This window comes from Somniosus microcephalus, chromosome 15 (genome assembly GCF_052327205.1).
Source record: "Somniosus microcephalus isolate GS21.2 chromosome 15, FLI_Smic_1.0, whole genome shotgun sequence".
Taxonomy (NCBI): domain Eukaryota; kingdom Metazoa; phylum Chordata; class Chondrichthyes; order Squaliformes; family Somniosidae; genus Somniosus; species Somniosus microcephalus.
Window position 1 is genome coordinate 31,993,510 of NC_141001.1, and position 18,320 is coordinate 32,011,829.

General features: G+C 46.7%; 1 protein-coding gene across 3 annotated transcripts in view; it reads left to right on the top strand.

Annotated features, from left to right (window-relative positions):
* Positions 1-18,320, top strand: part of LOC147106611 (N-acetyl-beta-glucosaminyl-glycoprotein 4-beta-N-acetylgalactosaminyltransferase 1-like) — a 950,756-nt gene that overhangs the window by 849,491 nt on the left and 82,945 nt on the right. For all 3 annotated transcript variants that reach the window (XM_086007621.1, XM_086007622.1, XM_086007623.1), the window contains exons 12-14: positions 2,883-2,983; positions 8,561-8,631; positions 14,367-15,699. In XM_086007621.1, the coding sequence (XP_085863747.1) occupies positions 2,883-2,983; positions 8,561-8,631; positions 14,367-15,699 (1,505 nt within the window). The remainder of the gene's footprint in view (positions 1-2,882; positions 2,984-8,560; positions 8,632-14,366; positions 15,700-18,320) is intronic.

The following is an 18,320-nucleotide window of genomic DNA, read 5'->3' on the forward strand; positions in this document are numbered from 1 at the left end:
CCTCTGGCCGCCATGCTCGTCTCCCCTCCTCCCAGTCGGAATTCCTTCCCACCGAGGAGCTGCCGGCCGATGTGCTCCAGCGGGTCGGCTTGGCTGCTGATGCTGCTCACCGCGCTGCGCTGCCTCTGCCCGACTCGCCAAGCACCTCGCTCCGGTTGCGGGAGCGAGCGGCGAGAGCTGGCCGCCCGAAACAGGGAGAGCGATCTCAGCACTGGACCGTCACGGCCGCCATCTTGACCTCAAGTACAGTGTGTGTGGTATCAGACCCCTGCGGAGGCTGGAAATCTGAAATAACAACAGAAAATGCTGGAAAAACTCAGCAGGCCAGGCAACATCCGTGGAGAGAGAAATAGAGTCAACGTTTCAGGTCAAAACCCTTCGTCTCTCTCCACGGATGTTGCCTGACATGCTGAGTTTTTCCAGCATTTTCTGTTGTTATTTCCCATGTTACAGCTGTTCACTTTCAAAGCTCAGAAACTATTGGTTACTGCATTTGGAAGACAGATTGAGCTTGCTGCAGCTTGCAAGTGTTTGAAGCCAACTCTCTATCCAGTGCCACCTCATTGGAACAAACTCCCTCACCATTGACAGATCGCTTCTGTCATCTCAACCTCACCTGCCATCTATTCCATCAGCATCGTTGCCCTTGAAAATATCTCACCTTGGTGCTCAGAATCCCACCAAGATGAGCCCCAAAACCAGCATCAACGCGCACACCAGCAGCAACAACAACAACACCAGCCTTCTCCGCAATCAACTGATGCTGCACAGTATAGAGGGCATCAGCACCCAACCACATTGCTGCCTGGGATGATAGGGTTGGCCTCACCATGGCCATATTTACTTCACTTGACGCTGTACACCCTGGACGCCACATGATACGCCAGGTTGGCACCACCCCACCCCAATACCATAAAGCACCCCTACAATGCCCAAGCCATTCCTTTCACACTCATCACCATTGCGGGGGGTGGGGGCATACCCTTATGTCTCACTATTCACTACAACTCACTAAGCCACTTCCAAAGGTGCACACAAATCTTTCCAAGAACACAAAGTGCTGAAAATAAAGGTGTTTGACAGCACGTTACCAGAAACCTCACATGAACATTGGCTAAACCACCCAAGTGCCAACCCTTGTGTGTTGTTAGTTGGTATGATTGGACTAGGATGAGGGTGAGTGTGAGGGGTGGCTAGTGAGATGGGGAAGTGATAATGTAGATAGAGAGGGATGGGTGGAGGTGCAAGGTAAGTTGGTGTGAGTAAAGATGTGCAGGAGTAGGGTAGGGAAGGCAGAGTGATGGGGATGCGATAAATGGCACAGCAGGATGAGGCTGAGTGTGGCTTGACAGGAACGTTTCGTGATCTACTGAGATCATTGAAAGGTTTGCACCACTGCAGCCTGGCCTTCCTGACGACATCCCTGCTTTTGCCCTCCTGTGCAATGTGCAACCAGGCTGCGTTGATCTCCTGGGGAGGTCTCTTCCGCCCATGGGGAGGGAAGAGAACTTCCCTGCGTGCTGTGACTCCCTCCATAAGCATATGGAGGAAGTCATGGGAGAGCCGGGACGTAAAATCACTTGGAGAGCGTGGGCTGCAGTAGGCAGCAGGCTGGGACCGCAACACCCGCCCCGGGCCCACCTCAGTCGGCGAAATCACGGCCAGTCTATCACTATTTACCTTTACCATAACCCTTCATGGGGAGGCAGGGACAGGGTATTGAATTTGGATGATCAGCCATGATCTCATTGAATGCTGGAGCAGGCTCGAGGGGCCGAATGGCCTACTCCTGCTCCTATCTTCTATGTTTCTATCAGGTTACCTCAATACTTTCTGCTTAAGTAAAAAAAAACCTACATTCTCAAGTGGCTCTTCATAACTGTGAGCCCTCATCCTATGAATAAAGGCAGTCAGAATGAAGGAGCCAAGAAGGGAAACTCAGACTCTTCAGGTTCTAGAGTCATAAGTGTCAACATGTGTAAAACATTAGGGGAATCGGAACTGAGCGCCTTGGAAAGTTTTAACATAAGATATCAACCATAGCTCAGTGGTAGCATGCTCGCCTCCAGAGACTTGAGAACATAATCTAGGCTGATATTTCAGTGCAGTACTGAGGGAGTGCTGCACTGTTGGAGATGCCGACTTTCGGATGAGATGTTAAATCTGAAGCCCCGTCTGCCCTCTCAGGTGGATGTAAAAGATCCCATGGCAGACTTCGAAGAAGAGCAAGGGAGTTCTCCCCAGTGTTCTGGCCAATAGTGACCCCTCAACCAACATCACTAAAAAGAGATTATTTGGTCATTTATTTCATTGCTATTTGTGCAACCTTGCTGTGCGCCAATTGCCTGCTGCATTTGCTACACTACAATTGTGGCTACACTTCAAAAAATACTTAATTGGCTGAGGTTGTGAAAGGCGCAATACAAATGCAAGTTCTTTCTTTCTACATAAAGGAAAGTTGTTACTGTTCTGCGGACTTTTAGGAACGGGCAGGAAAGTTGAAGAAAAAAAATCATAGACCATTAAATTATAACAGTGAAATCAATTATAAGAATAACCCAATTAGAAATATATTTAGAAGAGAAAATGGCCCTGAAATTTCCCAGAGGTTCTTCTAGTCTTCTTGCTGTAATAATGGCGAGAGACCACCAGAGACCTGACATAACCAGTTACGGGTCTCCGCCATTTTCTGGGATGGCTCTGCCAGTCTCCCACCAGAGTTATAGCAGGAGTCCCTGGTAGAACTTCATGGCCAGAATGTTTTCAAAGCAGAGTTTCACTTTTCACATTGTATACGATGTGTGAAATTCGAAGGAATCATTTTCAAGACTGATCTCAGGGGTCAGTGCAGTACTTACCATGTTGTTTGTGTACTCCTACAGGTCTACCTGTCCTTCGTCTACCCAAATGACTTCACCAGGCTCACTCACATGGAAACGGAAAATAAGTGTTTCTACCGGGAGAGCCCCTTGTACCTGGAAAAGTAAGAACCCAGGAGTAAAGTTTAAAAATAGAATGTCAGAGGCATTAGATTGAGACAACAGTGAAATAAAAAGGCACGCGTCTGTTGTGGGGCTTTGGATAGGAGGGATTGTTTGGCCTTTAGGCAAAGCTGAGGGTTAGTCCCCTGAACTGGAGTTTATCAATGGCATTAGCAACCCAGATATGCCTTGCTTTAAATACATAAAATATTCGGTGTGCTATTTCTTACCTGGAATGTTTCTGTGCTGCACGGCGATCTGATACCCTTTAATAGCTTCACAAAGGTTTTTGTAACTCGAGTCACCACCTGTCCTCTTTGGGACCAGACTCTGGTTTCTAATTGAGCCGTTAGCAAATTTCTAAAATGCAATCTAGAATTCACGACCGAGGCTTTCCACCTCCTCGGGCAACTGCCACCCCCTCCCCCACCGATTAAGGCGCATCTCTGGGAGGGCCTTCCCTCTGCCACAAAGATACCCCCCTGAGCCATTTGCAAAGGTCATGGCACACCGCCTCCTCCCACCCGCCATAGAACCCTGGATGCCTGGGTCAAACACTGAAATGGAGTAAATACAATGGCAGTCATTTGCATGAACGTAACATACAGGAAACTCTTTTTTATCCGGCACCGACGAGACCGGCGTGGTGCCAGTTGATCAAAAAGTCCGGATTACAGAGAGGTATACTTACTAAGGTACGAGAGCCCCGTACACGGCCACAGATCCAGGCGTTCCTGTTGCATGGCAACAGGTGCAAGGAACCCCGGTTACATGGCCACAGATCCAGGAACCCCGGTTACACGGCCACGAATATGAAGTAAAACGTACTTGAACCTACTCCTGAATTTTGCCAGTTAAGAGAGATTTCCAGTTATTTAGGTGCCGGGAAAAAGAGAGTTTCCTGTACATACAGCTTCTTTCCAAACAAGACTGGCCCCAGAAAATGGCAGGAAGGCTGGGATGCCATGGAGGACCTGTCCCAGATCCGATAAGAAGTTGGTAGGATTTGGAGGGCATATTGGAAAGCCGAGGCCCATAAATCTGTCCATTTAAAAAAAATAAAAGATGTCCATTTTTTTTCCCAGTGACTTCTTTGTATTATGATGTATGGTTGTTGGTTATTAAGGTTTTCAATGAATTTTCATCAGCAGAAAACATCAGAATGCAAGCAATAATCATACTGCGTGCCCCGTCCCTATCCGGTCTTGGGGGCTAATTTGGCCACGGCCAGCACTGCCTCTTCAAGGGGAGTGATATCATGAATTCATGCTTCCCCTCCCCCAGTCAGGTCCTGCTGCCGCCTGTTATGTGCTAATTTTTCCTGGAAAAGAAAGAGTGTCGATTGTGAATGAGTGTGTTGGCAGGTGTATTTGTGTGTGTGTGTGTGTGTGTGTGTGTGTGTGATGCCTCACATGGTTGAACAGCTGCGAGATGTGCCTGAGGTGTGAGTGGTGCCTGTGAAGAATGCAATAGTGTGGGGTGTGTGATTGTCAGTGTATAGTTAGATGGTGGATGAAGTGTGTTGAGTTTATGATGCTGGTGGTGGTGCAGTTATTGAGACGTGTGTTTGTGAGATGGGATCTTACCTTAACCACTCATGTTAAGTCATTAAAATTCTTGCCACACTGGAGCCATGTCCAGGGGCCCGGGCTCCTGGCTGTGACCTCCCGGGTGATCTCTTCCCACATGTGGCGCATCAGCTGCCTCTGTAACTTCCTTCCCCCCACTACGGGTAGAGGACATCCCTCCTCCTCTCTCCCTCCTCCACCAGGATCTCCAGTGCCACATCGGAGAACCTGGGCACCCTCTCTCTTGCTCCTTGCGAAATCCTTCCACTCCCAGCAATCACACTCGACACCTTCAGCGGAAGTGGGTGTGTGCAGGCTACATATAGGGAAAATGCTAAAGTCTATTATATAGGATGTGATAATAGGACACTTAGAAAATATCAACGGGATTAGACAAAGTCAACATGGATTTATGAAAGGGAAATCGTGTTTGACAAACCTACTGGAGTTTTTTGAGGATGTAACTGATAGAATAGATAAGGGAGAACCAGTGGATATGGTATATTTGGATTTTCAGAAGGCCTTTGATAAAGTCCCACATAAGAGGTTAGTGTGCAAAATTAAAGCACATGGGATTGGTGGTAATATACTGGCATGGATTGAAAATTGGTTAACAGACAGGAAACAGAGAGTAGGAATAAATGGGTCTTTTTCGGGGTGGCAGGCGGTGACTAGTGGGGTACAACAGGGGTCAGTGTGAAGGGATAATTACTAGTCCTAGCCCTTTTCGGGCTACCCCGGATCAGGCGTATTCCCCAGACGTTCACCTTCAACTAAAGTTAGAGGTAGCCGAATCCTAGAGATGCTTAATTGGGTCTAAAGGTCCAGACTATCCCTAAAGGAAAGGAACAATCTGAAGATGTTACCATCCTCCAGATAGCACTTTTAATAAGTTTAACTAGACTGTAACCTTCCGGATATTATGAGGGCCCAGAAAACTCCCCCAGAATTCTGCAACTCCTCACCAAAGAGTGTACAGAGATTGAGTTTGCGAGTTTGATACAGAAGCACTATGTGAGACAATTCTAAAAATATATAGATTTATTAAAGAACCGACATGTAATTACAGCTGGTGATTCAATCGCAACTTTAACAGTTCCAAAAACAAATAGCTCTCAGAGAACCTTATTCTCAAATCTTAACGTCGTAACATTTTTACATTTCTTAATCTATATTCCAGGATAGCCACCAAAATCAAATACCTTTGATTACCCAAGACTCAAAGTGTTGTAGGCTTACAGAGCCTCTGAAGCTGAGAATCGCTTTGCCCCTTCCAGTGAATTCTGTCTTCCCATTTGAAAGTTCTATATTTATACTCTTTCTGCAGTGGTATATCCTTTGAAGTTTTCTGCTGATGTAAGCTAATTATCTCTAGTCATTTTTCTGTTGACTCCTTTCTATTCTTACTGTCAGTTCAGCTGTTAGCTTGCAGAATTATGTCTGCTGTGTCGGTATCTCAAGCTTATCATAAAAACAATGTGACAGTAGTGGCTCTATTTGATTTCATTTTTACAACACCTCAAATGGTTGTATTACAGACTTTGTGTCTCCTAGGTGTTCCAGGTTCAACACAAAAACAATGTGATGCTTGGTGCATCTATTGATGTCATATTTATGAAAGTCTTCTGTGTGTATCTTTTTACAACATATAAATTAAAAACACTTCAACCGGATGCACCATTGTCCCCCTAGCCACCTCAGTTGGTTGTATTAAGAATTATGTCTCCTGTCTTTCATTTGATGTCATATTTATGAAGGCATATGTTTCTTTCATTTATGTGATTTATTTCAAAGTGTTGGTTTATGACACTTTTAACTGGTCATTCCATTGTGTTCTCTCCAAAGCTCAGACTTTCTGGAAGCTCTAACCTTCTGCTTCAATAGGGCTATTGTTTCAGTGTCAACAACTGATCTTATCTCAAAAGCTGCTATGCTGTTTACAGCTTTTCCATCGTTGAGGCTTTTAGGTTTCCAAACCCAGTATGTCATGTTTTAATAAGGCTTTTTCTTTCATAGGATGGTGTATTTTTCTGAATAGGTATGGCTCATTCCTTCACAAGTGCTTGGGCCCCAGTTATTTACAATATATCAATGATTTGGATGAGGGAACCAAATGTAATATTTCCAAGTTTGCCGACGACACGAAATTAGGTGAGATTGTGAGTTGTGAGGAGGATGCAAAGAGGCTTCAAGGCGATTTAGACAAGTTGAGTGAGTGGGCAAATACATGGCAGATGCAGTATAATGTGGATAAATGTGAAGTTATCCACTTCGGTAGGAAAAACAGAAAGGCAGAGTATTATTTAAATGGTGATAGATTGGGAAATGTTGATGTACAAAGGGACCTGGGTGTCCTTGTACACCAGTCACTGAAAGCAAACATGCAGGTGCAGCAAGCAGTTAGGAAGGCAAATGGTATGTTGGCCTTCATTGCAAGATGATTTGAGTACAGGAGCAAGGATGTCTTGTTACAGTTGTACAGGGCCTTGGTGAGACCACACCTGGAGTACTGTGTGCAGTTTTGGCCTCCTTTCCGAAGAAAGGATATACTTGCCATAGAGGGAGTGCAGCGAAGGTTCACCAGACTGATTCCTGGCGTGGCAGGACTGTCGTATGAGGAGAGATTGGGTCGACTAGGCCTGTATTCACTAGAGTTTAGAAGAATGAGAGGGATCTCATTGAAACGTATAAAATTCTGACAGGGCTAGACAGACTGGATGCAGGGATGATGTTTCCCCTGGCTGGGGGGTCTAGAACGAGGGGTAACAGTCACAGGCTACGGGGCAGGACATTTAGGACTGAAATGAGGAGAAATTTCTTCACCCAAAGGGTGGTGAACCTGTGGAATTCTCTACCACAGAAGGCTGTGGCGGCCAAGTCACTGAATATATTTAAGAAGGAGATAGATAGATTTCTAGACACAAAAGGCGTCAAGGGGTATGGGGAGAGAGCGGGAATATGGTATTGAGATAGAGGATCAGCCATGATCATATTGAATGGCGGAGCAGGCTCGAAGGGCCAAATGACCTACTCCTATTTTTCTATATTTCTATGTTCTATACAGCGCCACGAAAATTGCATCTATTCAGCACTTGAGTGCTAAACCTGCAGGTTCCTGGTTATCGCCTGCAGGCACGTTCAAATTATGATAATCATCAATTAGCCTGAAAATTGTGTGCTAAATCCGGACTTTCAAACAGGCATTTCTTATTAGCACAGCACCCATCTAGCGCCTGTTTTTACCCTTTGGCCAAAATAACCCCCTTGGATTTTGCAAACAGTTGCAGCCAAATCTGGTTTTCTATGATAATGCTACACAGGCTGGAGTGTACTGAATGCATAAAGCACACCGAGGGCCTCACTTCACACAATTCTTTCAACAACATGATATCAAAATCTCACCTTTACTTGAAACCCCGCAACCAAAAATGCTAAGTGGTAGAAGAGGACTCCGAACCAAATTAAACATATCCGTGGATTAAGACTATGCAGGTTAAACTTTGCAATCAGATAACGCATGTGAGATTTTCACTTTGGGACAGTGTGATAATTTGCACACCTCCCGTTTTCCCACTTGCATATGATTTGCATTACAGCTGCTTCATTAATAATCGGCAGTGTCGAGGTAGCTAATTAGATTATGGGCGTAAGTATTTAATTTTTGAAACATGGTAGATGAATTTATTTCCCGTCACTGTCTGTGATTCTCTCAACATCATAGTAACAGCTCTGACGTAGGATAATGGAAGGTCCTGAGACTAAATAAAGCTATGTGGGTATATTGGGGGAGAAACAGAAGAGAGAGTAAATTGCAATATTGCTCTTCTAATCAAACCTGCTTTCATACTTACTCATAATATAACAGTTATATTGGTACCATGTACTGTTGGGACCAGTTCCTTAAATATATTTTTTTCCACAATTCAATATCCATCACAAGGCACTGAAGCTTTGTAACTGAACCCATAACCACAGTTTTGTTTGAAATTTCTGTCTTTTCGCTTCCGACAGGTTTGGATTCTACAAGTACATGAAGATGGATGAGGAGGAGAACAAGCCGTTCTTGTTCGATAACCCAGAGGGTAAGAGCGCCAGCCAGTCAGTTGGTCAGTCCTGTTGCATAGAATTACACAGGCTGCGAAATTCCCGTGATTAGCACTGGCTGTTATGGCCGGTTTGAAGCAAAAAAATGGCAGCCACCTCGCTGCTGCCCATTTCCAGCGCAGCCTGCACTGGTCACCATCTTGGGAAGGGCGATAGCGCATGTGGGACGTGCGTGCACCGGCGATATTCAGAGTAGGCAGATCGTGACATCAGTCAGCGTGCAATGCTGATTTGACGCATGACCTGCCATTTTGGATGTCGCCGCTTCATTCAATGCCCTCTCCTAAACTCGCACAGCTGAACGTGCATTCAGCTGCACGAGGGACCCCCCACCAGCGCTACTTAAAGGGATACATCCAACTTGCAGGTAAGTTGATTATTTCTCGTGTACTGGCTCTTGCAGACTTTATATCAATACTGGTTTGCAGGAAGACATTTTTAAAGTTGGTAAAGTGTGCAGGGAATGCTGCTGGACGTTGGGAAGGCATTGGCTCCTACCGGAAGGCCTCTTGACTACACCACTTGCTTCCAGTCGTGGGGGCTCTACTTGCAGTCCCCGTCGCGCTGCAGCATGACAGGGAGATGGAGCAGAGGCAAGCTGCTCGTAGTGGGAGAGGGAGGAGGAGGAGGGTGAGGAGGGCTCTCAGCAGGAGGCCTTACCGACCTAGGGTCTTCCGGGAGCACTTCTACCTGCCCCTAAGCCAGTAGCAATGTATTCGGAGGCTCCACTTCACCAAATAGGTGATCACAGAACTCTGCCACCTTTTGGAACCAGACCTGCAGCCTCAAAGCACAGCGATGACAGCACTACCAGTGATCCTCAATTGACCATGACCCTGAATCTTTTCACCAGCGGATCCTTCTAGGCTGGAGCAGGCGACATAGCTAACATCTCGCAATTCAGTGTCCATCACTGCACCCGGGAGGTCACAGAGGCTCTGCACTCCAGGAGAAGGGACTTCTTTGGGGCAGATTTTGCGATCGGTGGCGTCCCTACGGAGTACGCTGCCGGCATCTGAATAAAATACAAACTTACCTGATGGGGACCCTCCTTCGCGAACTTGCTCTCTAATGCTGTGTACTTTTGGGCAGCATAATGGCCCATGGATCCCAGGGGTGCAGCGTGTGCAGAAGCGTACCTAGGATCACGTGGGCCTGCTGCTCCAATCAGTGGAAACGCCAAGTTTCCTCTTGACAGATATGTGGGAACCAGCATCAGGCTTTTACTACGACGATAGCAAAATACTGCAGATGCTGGAAATCCGAAATAACAACAGAAAATGCTGGAAAAACTCAGCAGGCCAGGCAACATCCGTGGAGAGAGAAATAGAGTCAACGTTTTGGGTCGAAACCCTTCGTCAGGACTGAAAAAACACAGGAAATGAAACGGATTAAAAGGTCAGTTTGGGGGCTGGGAAATGGGGATGAAAGAACAAAAGAGAAGTGAAGAGACATTAAGAGGTATTTTACTGTTAATCGGATATGATAATTGCTACACAGGGGAATTAAGTTACAGAATAAGGCGACAGAGGAGAAAGGAGGGTGTTTCTACATATACAGGGGGGATGCAAATTGATATTTAATTATTTTTCTTTTCATTAATTAAACCGTATTACAGTAAATTGTACTGTATTTATTCAAGATATCAAATTATATTAAACAGGCTCCTGTGCCTGCTTTCAGTAACCATAACATTTTCATCCATAATTGCTGGGCAGTTGGTGGGAAATTAGCCCAACTTTGCACCAGCAATGAGTATTGCCCCATCAGTGCGGATGATCTGTCAAGTCGTAACTTGACAGATCGCAAGGTCGATATGCCATCATATCCACTGCAAAATCTGCCCCACTGTCTTCTCTCTGAGCAGAGGAGCGTGCGCATGGTTTTGCCAGGATAGCGGGCTTCCGCCTGGTGCAGGTCGCCATCAACTGCACAATTGTGGCTTGCGGGCACCGCATCTCAATACTGAGATGTACCGTAACTGCAAAGGCTACCACTCTCTTAATGTGCAGTTGCTGTGCGACCATGCCCAGCACATCATGATGGCAAATGCCCGGTTTCCTGGCAGCAGTCATGATGCCCTCATCCTGCGCCAGTCCGCAGTGCCATAAATCTTCCAGCCAGCATGTCGAATCTGAGGGTGGCTGCTCGGCGACAAGGGCTGTCCACTCTACACCTGGCTAATGACTCCCCTCCGCAACCCCACCACTCATGTCCAGCAATCATATAATGAGAGCCATGCTGCCACGAAGAACCTCATCGACAGACCATCAGGGTGCTGAAGCAGTGGCTCCACTGCCTTGACCGCTCGGGAGGAGCTCTCAAGTACTCGCCGAGTGGGTGTCCCCATTCGTAGTGGTCTGCTGCATTCTCCACAACTTGGCCACCATGAGGGCACAGCCCTTGCCACCATGACATCCGTGACTACCTCAGGAGGAGGAGGAGGAGGAGAAGGGAGCCTGCAAATTCCTGTTCCAGATGAGCTGTTCGTGAGCACATCATCAGGCTCTGGTTCCCCTGACTGAAACCCCAGATCCCCATTGCTCAACATTTCCCCAGATTACCATCCCTCTGTCACGGAACATCATAGCGTCCTCTTGGGCACAATGCTGAAATGAAAGCCACCACAAAACAAACATTCCAAACATAATTTCTAAATGATTAATTCCAAAATAACATTGCAAAGTCAACTAATCACCCTTGTGCACTGCCTTATTGTCTGTCTTTCGTGTTCCTTTGCCTATTCTAGTGCTCCTACGCAGTGCTAACCCAGTGGTTGCAGTGTGGCCTGGTGGAAGGCTACGACTTTCCATGGGAGACACTGCAGATAGCCTTGCAGGATGACCTCGAGCAACTCTGGACCTAGAACGCTCAGCTATAGACCTCACCACCTCGGCATGCGTGGCAGCAGTCTGGGCTGGCTGGCTGACAGGCAAATGCAATGGCACTGGCGGAGTGGCAGTGGTGGAAGTACGAATGCTGTCATCCTGAGAGAGGACAGCAGGTACTTGCTCCACAGAGCCACTGACACTCCCCCAAGGCAGCACCTCAGTATTCCTAGCCATCTGTTGGAGGACAGATTGCTGGACTGCTGTGAGACCTTGCAAGCCCCTTTTCACATTCGTAAACCCAGCCACGATGGCAGCATTCTGAGCTCACATGGCAGAAAGCTGAGCCTGCATGGCAGTAGTCTGAGCTTCCACTGCAGCACTCAAATGTTGGGTCGCTTCCGCTTGTGCTGCAATGGAAGCTGCAACATCGCCTGTCATGGTTGGGTCCACAAGTTCTCTGATGGAGTTGCCCATCACTTCCATCCTGGAAATCATGGGCTCCAAGCTCCACACAAAGCTCCATGCAATGCTGGAGCTGGTCTCCTTCATTATCCTTCACAGTGACAACAGGCTCTCTGGCAGGCCTGCCATTGCACCAAGCATTTCTGTGCATTCCCATCACCCTTCTTCTGAAGTCTGCCCCATCAAAGTCCTCATCTGAGCCCTGTGCAGCAGAACCTCGTTTCCGACCTCACCCTCAGGGGAGCTGGCACCTGTACTACCATTTCCCCCTGGCCTTGCTGCAGCCCACTCATGCCCGGTGACTCACCACATGCAGATCCTGCCTCTATACTACCCTCTAAAGTTTGCGCAGTGCCATTTTCTGAGCTGGTGCCTGGGAGTGTCAGATCGAGTGATGGTGCCTCTTCTTCTCCATCACTCTCCTCCTCTACTTCTTGCTGCACAGGCTGAGCTGCTGGCAGTTCTTGGGTATCATAAAAAAGAAAGACACAAGGGTCGGGGTGTGGGGAGGGGAGGGGGGTGGAAGCAAGATGTGCATGCTTACACCATCAGCAACTTGTAAGTGAGATGAGATTGTTGGATGAAGGGGAACTGGGAAGTGAGAAGAAGGATTAGGTATTAGCATACGGTCATCATCAAAGCTTTCAGCCTTGCCAAGCGCCATGGCCTCAGTGATGGCCCCTCCAATGATCTCCAGCACAGTCTCCTCCAGCGGAGTCAGCTTGTGCAACCGTGCTTGCCCCCCGCCTGTCTGCTGCTGCTCGCGCCGGTTGTGAGCCACCTTGGCCTGTAAGAGAAAGGGAAGTGTGTCAGTGAGTGTGGTGTGTTTGGGTGATGTACCTGTCATGGTTGAATAGCTGGCATTGTGTGCAATCTGTGAGATGTGGGTGTGAGCCTTGCTGCAGTGGTAAGTGTGTGAGAGTGAGGTGAAGCTATGATTGTGAGGTATGAGACGTGATTGCTGGAGATTGTTGGGAGGTGAGTGATGGGGGGGGGTGCATTGAGCAGTGTGTGAGGCGAGTGATGCAATTGATGGGATATGGCATTTAAAGATACATTCACTCACCTTGAGTCATCAAACTTCTTCAGCACTGGATCCAGTCCTGGGGGCAACACTGTCAGCTTCTGCAATCTCCTCCCACTGCCTTTTTACAGTTTGTGTGGAAGGCCTCCTGCCGCCCCCCCCTGCGGGTAGAGGACCTGTCTCCTCCTGTAGACCTCCCTGCACCAAGGCTGCCAGTGCTGCACCTGAGAACCGAGGTACACGCTCTCTTCCCTGTTGAGACATATTGCTCCAGCTCCAGTTCCAGCTCCAGCCACGATGAGGTACTTCTGTAAAAGAGCACCTCCCCTTTAAGAAGTGCAGGTAGCCTTTCACTCTGCAGGCAACCTTTAAATAGAGAGCAGACTCTACACGATATTGGGCCCCCTGTTGAGCGCTGAACCAACCAACAGCACATTTAGCGCTGGGCTCAGTGCTTCAATCATGTTATTGAGCAGGCAGCATGAATTTCAACGCTGCCTGCACTACTTTCAATGGGCAAGGGCAGATCGCGCATCGTGATCCCCGTGCCCGTTTTCGGGCCTTATCGAATTTTTAGCCCATAGAGTATACAGCAGAGGAACAGGTCATTTGGCCTAACAAGTCTATGCCGGTGTTTATGCTCCACACGAGCCTCCTCCCACCTTACTTTATCTCGCCCTATCCAAATATCCTTCTGTTCCTTTTGTCCCTCATGTACTTATCTAGCTAACGTCGAAATGAAAACAAGGAATGCCGGACATACTTCTTTGGTCTACTCGTGAAAGCAGTGAGAATTGTTGTGTTTATTAAGCTGACATATGAATCTCTTTTCCATTGCTGGCATCTTATATCAGCATCAAGATCTAACCTCCAAAGACTTGCACCTGAGTGATATTTGCAATTCCCACCCTAGCCGTCCATGAAGTACCTCAAAATAAAATAGCAAAAATAACTAAATGGAAAAAAAATCCTCACCTCAAAGAGCTCCAAATCCACCAGAAGGGGAAAAGAAACAATTGAATTTAAAAGAAAATATTTGCAGAGCAAATTGCCATTATGTTGATACCACACCATCACCAACTTTTGTTGCCAAGCACCCACTGTTTATAAACCAGGTAAAGCATATCCTTGTGACTGAGCCCCTTTAAAATTATAATAGTTTAATGTATTCACAGAATACCATGAATTTCAAAGTGTTCTCTGGTTCAAATGGTTTTCCTTATTCTTCCTTATAATCAGCTTTAGAAATGGATGAAAAATAATGTTTTGAGATGCAATGGGATGGAAACGTGCTACATGATTTAAAACCTGAAAGACAGATTCTATTATATTGTGTTAATGCTCTATCATTTACAGTTATTCTTTACTTTTCCCCCCCATTATTTGGGCTTTATAGATTTCCCAGAAGAATCAGAAGGAGTCGACACAGAATCCATACTAAGCAACAGTCAGGTAACATGGGACAAGAGCAATATTAAAGAGCGAGAAAATAGCAGCCTGGCCCAGAACCAAGTGGCAGCAAAGAGGAGACCTCTGCCGTCGGTGGTGGACAATAGGGATGACTTTGATGACTACACATTCAGCCACAAGAGAAAGACCGTGACCAAGGAGCACCACATTGTGAAACCGCAAAAAGAGGACTTAAATCCAATTCCTCAAGAAGAAAATGTGTCCCCGTCGGCTGTTGCCTACAACAGTCAGGAAATGGGCCTCTTTCACGAGCCAGAAAATAGAAAAAGCAGGTCCCTAACCTGGGCTAAGCTCACCCCAGAAGAGTTGAATAAAAAGCCAGCCAACCAGTCAGCTGTGTCCAAACTTGGTAAAAGTAACTTGCAGCTGCAGATTTCTATTCCACTAATTCCCAGCAAAACCAAACAGTTTTTAAGTAACTCTGCTCATGCAGTGGTCCACAAAAGGAGACGCAGTGAGCCCAAGAAACTGCAGAACAAAATCTATGTGACCAGACCCCAGGAGAAGAAGAAAAAGACATTGCATGCAGAGAAGGCCAAGGAATTAATCCCTGGAGTGTACCTGCATACCAGCACCAAGAATGGTGAATTGCAAGACCTGAGCCCAAAAAACAAAGAGAGGAACTTGGCTTCTATTACAAAGGGAAAAAAGACAACACTGTACCTCACTAATAAAATGTTTTGGTTAAATAGCAACACCTCACAGGAGGGGGAAGTGCAAGACGCTAACAATGATGCCTTTCGCGGGACGACTATTAGAAAGGTGAGGAGGAACTGGAAGGAACTGCACAGAAAATTGGAGCAGAATAGGGGGGACAAGAACAGACAGAGCATTACTGTAACGCCTCGTGTTCACCTTATGAGTGAGGAGGTTTTGGGTAAGAAAGAAACTGCACTTCACAAAAATATAAAGAAGCTTAAATCAACAGGGATTGCGGCTGGAAATGGTGCTGAAGAAATAGCCTACTGGAAGACCGATGACCTGAGTGAATCACAGCAAACCTACACAGACCAGTTTGAGGTTACTGATGACGGACTGTCGGATTACAGTTATGAGGATGCTGAGCTTCAGCGAGGTTGGATGGAGGAGTCCATAAACTGGCAGCGAACGTTCAGCGTTAGCTCCATGGATTTTGAGCTCCTGCGGTCAGACTGGAATGACCTCAGGTGTAACGTTTCAGGCAACCTGCAGCTGAGCGAGAGTGAGGTGGTGGATGTTCTGGCGCAGTACATGGAGAAGCTGAATGAGAAAAATGGAGGGTAAATATTTTCAAACTATATTCCTATGTAATTATTTTGTTTAGGAATGTAAGCCTTTCTTTCTGTCTTGATCCATTTTCGGATTGCCATGGGATAATGTGGAGCTCACCTTGTATTGTGCCAACAATGTACCTTAATCCTAGTCTTTTCATTTTCCTGTCTTTCTCTGCTCTCTGAGTGTAGCAATGCAAATGATCTCACTTTTGAAGGAAGTTATGTGCCATGGTCTCATGCTCTGGGAATTGGGAATAGGAAGCTTATCTTATATTATTTACAGTCTCTGAGAGATGAAAGGGCACTGTTTCAACTTGCTGCCAGTCCCTGTTGGGTTGGGTGGATGATGTGCAGGACTGGGATGGACCTGGCACTCCATATTGGTGCATCAGAGTGCTGTGCTGTAGGGTGAGGGAATGTGGGCTCCTGTCCATGAATTCCCCAATTCCAGCAGTGCCTGCCCTCTTCCTAACATTCTTCTACAGGTAGACTATCCTTTGTCAGAAAACCTTGGGACCAGCTGTGTTTCGGTTTTTGGAATTTTTCGGATTTCAGAAGGTTTTCATCTCCGTATCTGACAACAAACGCTGTTGCTTAGCAACAGCTTGTAAACACTCGGGCCCTGCCTTGGAAGCGTCTCTGAAGCTGTTGCTAAGCTACAGAGACTCTTTCCACAGCCTGACTGTTTAAAAAAATGCTAGGGGAAGAAAAAAAATGCTAGGGGAAGAAAAAAAACCTAACAAAACGGCTGCTGATTTCTGCCGTTAGATCGAGGTTTCCGGCTCCCCCTGCTCCGTATCTGAATTCCTTGACTTAGGACTTAGCGAGGGTCTGGGGCTCAACTGCCGCCGCCAGTTGTGGGAAAGCCGGATATCAGCTGACTCCTACACTAAGCTGGCCCGCAAATCAGGTCGGCCGGGGGGGGGGGGAAGAAAAGACTATCGGACTGGCCGTTGCAGCTATCGGACAGGCCGCTGTATTGTTGGGTTCACTCTCCCGGTACCTCCTTCACACTGCCCGGCTCGGCCTGCAATCTCCTACCCAGGAGAGAACTCTGTGACCCTCTGCCCTGCTCACAGGGAAAGGCAGAGCTCCCGGACCACTCCTGTCATGTTTGGCGCCACTCGGGTCATGTTGTGCACGTGACTTACGCTCCACGAAAAAACTTTCGGTTTTTAGAGGTTTTCGGTTTTCGGAAGTGCGGATAAAGGATAGTCTACCTGTACCAACCTCTACCATCTGGTTCAAGACCACCTGGGAATGGGCTATCTGATCACTAGCTGAGCCATGGTGCCCGATCCTAGAACACTGATAAAAGTTGTGCTGGATGTATAATAAAATGAAGGGTAGAGAGGAGAGAGAGAGAAGACCTTCATCCCATGGGGGTGAATTCCTTCAGGGATTCTCCTCCTCTGCCGTTGTAACTCAGTCGACGTGTGTTAACATAGTTAATGGTGGCTCAGTGGGCAAACACCCAAGAAAATTCACTCCCGAGTGTTTGTGTTGGATTCACATTTTAGCCTCAGGAGGCGAAAGGGCAGCTAGGCCACTAACGAGAGAGCAGCATTCTCATTTCCATACAGGGAGTCCTTTAATTTGTAGGAACCTGTGTAAAACCAAAAAAAATAACGTGGGCATGATTTCCGGAATATATGTGATTACCTTTTACAAGGCGATGTGGACTCCCGCTATGTAAGTGGTGGATGGATGATTACCAACTGTTTGGCCAGAAAGTGTTGATAATATTACTAGATCACTGGAGGGTTTATTTTAAGCATCCGCACAGATACAACCATCAGCCTATGACGCCTCCAGCATCAACTGTGTATGTTAGTCCAGCTCCTCCACACTTGTAATGTATTACCGCATGGTGTATCACATGGTTTAGTATGAACATGCTCAGTTCGCCCTGGCCTAGTAAACAAGCACCTTGACTAGCAACTCATCGTGTTTCTGTCCTTCATTCGTTCACATGTCTCTAGGCTTTCTCCGGAGTAGGTTTTTTAACTCTATGGTACTCTTTGTAAGTGGTATTTGATTAAACTTACTCTCATATGTGACGTAATAAAACTCACTACGCACTTGGTTTGAGTATAAAGCAAGGCTTTAATCAACTTGTTTCAGAACATGGAGGTCTAGTTGTACTTCACTAGTTCCTGTCTTACAAAATGTCCCTGGGCAAGCTGAGCCCACGCCCAAGTATTTATACTCCTTGGACGGCGCCACCAGCTGGCCGTCCAGTGTTATTTCATGAGTAGTTTCTTTATGATGATGAGATTTATAACAATATGTGTCCTTACTCATGATCGAGCCGCCGCCGTATCGATACACATATCAATATATTGCTTGTTGATCAAAAGTTTTGTACGGAAGCTCTCTGCTATTTCTAGTGGTTTTGGGTCGAAATGGTCCTCAAGTTTCTCAACAATGTCTTCAAACGACACATCCTTCACTTTCCCTGGCGCGAGTGGGTTTGTCAACATTCCGTAGACATCTGGCCCAATCTCTGTTAGAAAAATTGCTTTTTTACGTTCACGAATTACTTTATTTTGAGCTTGAACATTCTCATCTGCATCTTCGGTCTCGAATAATGTTATTGGCCTTAAAAACATCTCCATCCGCTCAAT